The 6,000-nt window shown below is 58.4% G+C and overlaps 1 protein-coding gene across 1 annotated transcript; it reads right to left on the minus strand.

Annotated features, from left to right (window-relative positions):
- Positions 1 to 2,931: 2,931 nt before the first annotated feature.
- SLS55_006339 (uncharacterized protein) lies at positions 2,932 to 5,637 on the minus strand (the record flags this gene model as incomplete). Its single annotated transcript, XM_066777769.1, has 2 exons — positions 2,932 to 5,512; positions 5,633 to 5,637. 2 exons carry the CDS (start codon positions 5,635 to 5,637, stop codon positions 2,932 to 2,934), a joined length of 2,586 nt encoding a protein of 861 aa, XP_066631864.1.
- Between the last annotated feature and the right edge of the window lie 363 nt (positions 5,638 to 6,000).

Genomic DNA, 6,000 nt, shown 5'->3' on the forward strand with positions numbered 1-6,000 from the left:
ACCAGGCAGCCGCCGAGTGCTCGGCTCGCTTTAAGAGCCAGTTGTTCCATGTCGCGCGCCATGGTCTGAGCCTCGAAAAGCGTCCATGGCAAACACCACCCCCACTGCTGAGGACAACGAGCAGTCGCCCCTCCTTCCGCCGCACCCCGCCTCTTCTGCGTCCAAAGCTGTCCAAGGCCGGAGCAAATGGAGCCCTGCAGCCATTTCGTACCTCTTTCTGCTGGTCATCATTGCTGGGGTGGCTGGTGATGCCGTCTCCACGCCTGCTTTGACGCGCATTTACGAGTCTATCTACTGCCGCCAGTACTTCGCCGAGCACGATCCGAGCCTGATTGGCCGGGACGGCGGTGACAATGTTCCCGAGGAATTGTGTAAAATAGCAGAGGTGCAAGGGCAGGTTGCCATGCTAAAGGCCTGGCAGACCTTCTTCGATGCCATCGGAAGTAGGTTGCATCTCCACATCGAAGAGCACCCCTGGCACACGGGTCTTACGATGCTGCAGGCATTTCACTCGCAATACCGTGGGGCTGGTATGCCGACTCTCGCGGACGGAAGCCGGTCCTTGTTCTGACCACATACTCGCTACTTGCCAGGGCCATTTGGATCCAGGTAGTTTGTATGGAACTCGCCGAGTGGCGGTGCTGAACCGATCTGATGAGATATGACAGGCTTGTGCTGGACGACGTTGCCCCTGAGGCTTGTGTGGCTGTCTGGGATCCACTCAGTCTCCGGCGGCGCACCAGTCTTTTCAGCACTGGCATACGTTGTTGTTGCCGATGTCACTCCTCAACAAGAAAGGCAAGCCCCCCTCCGCAACGAGTGAACTTGCGACTGATCGGAATAGGGTTGCCGTGTTCTTCCGCTTTGGCGCCTCTCAGCTTTTCGCGACCTTCCTCTCGTCTCCATTAGCCGCACTTCTCATGCCGCTAGGTCTCTTTGTGCCAACAATGGCCGGCACAGTCTTCTTCGGCCTGATGTGCGCGTTGGTGTCTCTCCTTCCGGAAACAAAGGGCTACTCCTCCGGAAAACCCCATAGCGATAACGGACCATTTCTTCCCGTGGAATCATCGACAGTACGGGAGCGTATCAGTAGGATTCCCGCTCACGTGCGCGACTCGACTGTCTTCCTGTGGTCTGACAAACGGATTGCCATTCTCGTACTTGTGTTTTCGGTGCACTCCCTCGTCACCGACACAAACGAGCTTCTGGTGCAGTACGCCTCGGCGCGTTTTAACATACCCTTATCTCAAGCTACACTGGTCCTTGCCCTTCAGTCTGCATTGATCATCATTCATCTACTGTTCGTACTGCCGGCCATCACGCTCTTTCTCACCGCCCGCCTCCGCATAGCTTCCCAACTGAAAGACCTCTTTTTGGCGAGATGGTCGGCCTTTTTTCTCTCCCTCGGCTTGCTTGGCGTCGGTATCGCACCAACTCTACTATTACTGATTGCCGCAATTCCGTTCGAAGTTGCCGGCTGGGGCTTTACTTTTGTCATTCGCAGCTTGATGACGAGCTTTGTCGAGTCGCATCATGTTGCGAGGCTTTACACTGTTCTCACTTTGGTCGACACCGCAGTGTTGATGGTTGGGTCGCCTGTAACTGCTGCACTCTTCGATCGAGGAATGTCATTTGGCGACGGGTCAGCAGCTGGCTTGCCTTTTGTTGTCTGCAGTCTTCTAGTCGCTGGTTTTGGGGTGCTAGTCCTGTTCATTCGTATCGAAGGCGGTCCGCCGGAAGGGGCCGATGGACAGGAAGCCTTAATGCATCCAGGTGAGGAGACCAGGGGTGAAGACGAGGCGTAACCAGGTGATCTACGTCAAGTAAGTGTCAAAGCTACCCTATGAACCCGACTTCGAGGATCACTGTAGCTTCTTACCTCCTGCCCTGTCTCCGGTTTCCTAGTCTTCACATGTCTTCGTTATTTAGTGGCCACCCAGTCTCTGCGGACCGCCCACTCCTCGTCCCACACATGAATCAACTTCTCCAAAACGCCCCCATCACGCTCCCACGTTAATCATGCACTCTACTTTGACTTGAAAGTAGATTCGTCGTGCAGGTTTTTGCCCTCGACTTTCTCCCGTTCGTTCGACACCACCCATGCACCCATATCGAAGCTCACCCAAACTCGACCGTGCAGTTCAGCATCACTCTCAGCCCTTATGGAATATATTAACTCGCTTGCTTCATTCATTGGAGGCTGAGACTCAGGGTATCGTCTGTTGTCCCGATAAATCGGAACGAAGAAGCGACGGGGTGACCTTGACACACTCAAACAATAACCAGGATAATGGAATTGCTTTGCAGTATCAACATTTACGTCCGGACATGGACTTCAACTGCCCAGGGGGGCAATACAGGAATCGCGGCCGTGTATTGACCACGATGTGCTCGGCAGGAACCTTCGAATCAGCATCGGATGGCATACGAGCCGTAATTGCAAACAAAAAACTGACATGTATATCGGGTATCGTGCCTTATAAACAGAGCTTGAGCTGCTGTACCTATTTACATGAGGAGTATGCGTCGAAGTTCGCATATGCAGTGGTCGTTACTCGAGGGCGAAATCCAAACACCTAGAAAAGTACAAGAGAAGAAAGAGAAGGGAGGGAAGAAGGAAAGTAAACAAGAAGAATAATGCGATCCGTAAACCTGCCCGCATATGTAACAAACCGGCCCCTTCTATTCAGAAACACCCTTCTTTTGGACACTGTGCTGCGCACTGCGGTACACGCCTTCCATGTCATAACCAAAGAAAAAGCGACCGCTTTGTTTTTTGCCCCAATGATTCACCACAAAACCGAGCCAGCGAGCCACACGAATTGATATCATTCATTCAATCATGTCCACGTTACCACTCTTTTGTTTTTTTTTACTGCCGTCTCCCCAGTATTGGTACTTTATTTCCCGCGTTGTGTCGCCGCTTCGTCCTCATATCAGAATGTACTCGCCATCCATTCGGTCCATGGCCTTACGCCATCTGAAAGCTTGCTTCGTGACGCCGAGTCTTGCCGCCTCGGCGGCCACTTCAGCGTCACCATCGTTCCTGCCCGCATCGTCCTCGCGCCAAGTACGCTCGAGGACTTCAAGGCCGCTCAGGTTGTTGAAGAAACCACTTTCGCGTTGAATCTCAATGCAGCGCTGACGAACGAGTGCGCGATGGGTTTCATCGACGCATTCGGTGCCGGTGATGAAGAGCGGCCACAACAGGAACTTGTTGACGCAGCTGGTAACGCCAATCTGGCTGATGTGGAATAGCGCCTGTGCGACCAGGTTTTGGAAGTTGAGGGCCGAGGACGGCAGATTGGGATGCGCTAAGCGCTCTGTGTACAGCAGCGCGCTGTAGCGGAAACTTTCACTGATGTGGAGGATGTCACGCTGATCCGACGGCAATGCGTACGGCCCTGCATCGCACATGGCGGCACCGCGGCCCGTAGGCTCGAACTCCCATTGTTGCAGGCGGTCGCGAATGTCCCGCCACTCGGTCCAGAACTCATGCCGCTGATCTGCGTCGACTATGTCTAGGGGGTTTTGGTGGTGCTGCGATGCAGGCGAGCCCCAACCGTTGCCATCGAGGCGCTCATAGCACTGCATGCTGTAGTAGTCGCCCCCGCGGCGGTTGTGCGACGGTGAGGGCCTGGGCGTGCTGTCCGAAGGCGAGCTGACCGGTCGGTTCTGGCTGAGCAGATTTAGGCGCCCAAGGCGGGCAATCAGCTTGAACAGACGGCCCTCGCAGCCGGCCAGGTGCTCGAGGGCACCAAGATTGGTCGACAGGTCCATCATGTCCAGTCTGTCGCCTTTTATCTGCGTTTCACGGTCGTTGACGGTCGACGTCATGACGTCGAACCACGTGAAAAACATCTCAACCCAGCCGATGAAGCCCGACTGCACACTGCGGTCACGCATGTCCAGCAACTTTTGCACCCCGGCCAGCTGGGTACGGAACTTGGAGAAGCCACTGTCGCAAACATGGAACAAACACAGGATGAGAAGCGTGGCGAGCACCGAGTCGTCCTTGGCCCGTATTGGGTCGGCGAGCTGCGTGTTGAGGAGCTGGATCGAGGTGGTTTTGTAGTGGACTTCTTCAGCCGACGGCTCTCCGTGCATTTCCCTTATCTCGTCGGCGGTGAGGCGAGAGTAGACCCAGTCGGGAAGAACGGCCGTGTTGCTGGCCCGTTGGCCGTTGCCGAGGGCAAGGAATCTTGCCTCGGTGCTCTGGCGCATGCGGATGTTGTTGATGGACAGTGCTGCAATGGCATTCTGCAGGCCTTCGCTTTCCCGAGCCAAGGGGACGACGTGCATGCGATAGGGGTTGGAGGGGCCGTCGAAGGCCACGAGGACGGGGCATATTGCCCGGTCGTAGTAGTCCAGCAGGAACTGCATGCGCGGCGAAAGACGGCGGGAGAGCGGTGACGGGAGAACGGGCACAGCGCCATGCTCAGAAGAAGAGCCATGGCTCCCCGGCGTAGGGTCCGGAGGGGGGTGCTTGCTGCCACGGCTGTAGTAGTAGCCTGGAATGTGCGCATTGTTAGGTCCCGCTGCTGCTGTAAATGCGCCGGGGAAGAACATATCTGAGAAGCCTGACTGGCTGTATGATGCTGGTTGCATTGAATTCAACTCGGAGAAATCCTGCAGGCTCTGGTCGGAGCTGATGCTCGAGCTTAGGTCCTCGCAAATCATGGGATAAGAGCGCGGGGCGTCATGGAAGACCAGGGACTCGGTGGAGCTGCTCATGGGGGTGCGCTGGTGCATGTAGTGCTCGTTGTACGACTGGATCATGGGATCGGCATAGGTGAAGTCGTCCGGGGTGCCGGGGAACTCGCTCGGGGAGGGGTAGTCGCCCAAGACGCTGTCGCTGTAGGAGCTCAGCGGGCCGGTCGAGGTGGAGAGGCCAGTGTCGTCGTAGGAGCCGGCGAGCGTGGTGTGGAGCTTGTGCAGCGGCTTGACGGGCAGCTGGGGGCGCGGTTTGCGCGAAGCCGGCCCGCTGTAGCCGTCCAGGTGCTCGCCGAAGCCGGGCAGATGCCAGCCCATGTGCTGCGGGGCGGGTGGCGGGATGGAGATGGGGCTGGTGGCGTCCAGGCCCGGGTACTCGTGCACTGGCGGGCTGCGGATGGGCGAGGGCGACTTGACGTCACTGGCCTGGCTGGCCTGGCTGATCTGGCTGACCTGGCTGATATTGCTTGCGCGCCGCGCCTGCTCGTACGACGGGCCCTGCGGTGGGCTGGAGACGGAGGGCTGGGCGGCGGTCTGCGCGACGGGCTTCGCCTGGGACATGCTCTGGGCGCGCTCCCGCGCCGGCGGCGACGAGGGCGACTTGGGCACGGGAAGGCTCATGCCGCGCAGCTTGCCTCTGCTGGCCACGCCCACGCCCCAGGTCAGCGTGGTGCGGTAGCCGGAGCACTCTTTGCCCAGGTCGATGCACTGGGTGCAGTACGGGCGGCGGCGGTCGCATTTTGCCTGGCGCTTCCGGCAGGTGAAACAGTCCTCAGTCGCACCCGTGGCGGGCGCTCTCCTGCGGCGCTTGCGGGGCGCGGCGGTCGGGGTGTTGGTGTTGGGGAGAGCAGCAGCAGCAGCGGCGGCGGCGGTCGAGGTGGACGCGGACGACGACGAGGGCGGCGGCGGCGGTAAGGACGACATGACTCTGGACGAAAGCTTCGCTCGACGGGGGCAACCTAATCGGCAGGATTGACGGGGCGGAGGTGTAGATCCAGGCCGAGGAGGATGGGAGCTATTCTTGAGGGCGTCTGGCGGTGCATTATTTAGAGGAACAGGCGCCTGAGATAAGATCAACACCGGGGGCCGCTGGCAGCGCCAAGCGCAGCTGTCGCGCGGAGGGAAGGAGGATCTGGCGGGCAGTTGGAGAGCGTTGCGCCCTCCCTGCCCGCGGCCGTGGCGTGAAGAAGGGGTGCATATCAACCCCACACAGCGGTGCTGCGTAGGGTAACATCGCCTTAGCTGCGATGCGCGCGATCCCACCAATCGCACGCGTGCCTGAGCAGG

This window comes from Diplodia seriata (assembly GCF_021436955.1).
Source record: "Diplodia seriata strain FDS-637 chromosome Unknown scaffold_6, whole genome shotgun sequence".
Taxonomy (NCBI): domain Eukaryota; kingdom Fungi; phylum Ascomycota; class Dothideomycetes; order Botryosphaeriales; family Botryosphaeriaceae; genus Diplodia; species Diplodia seriata.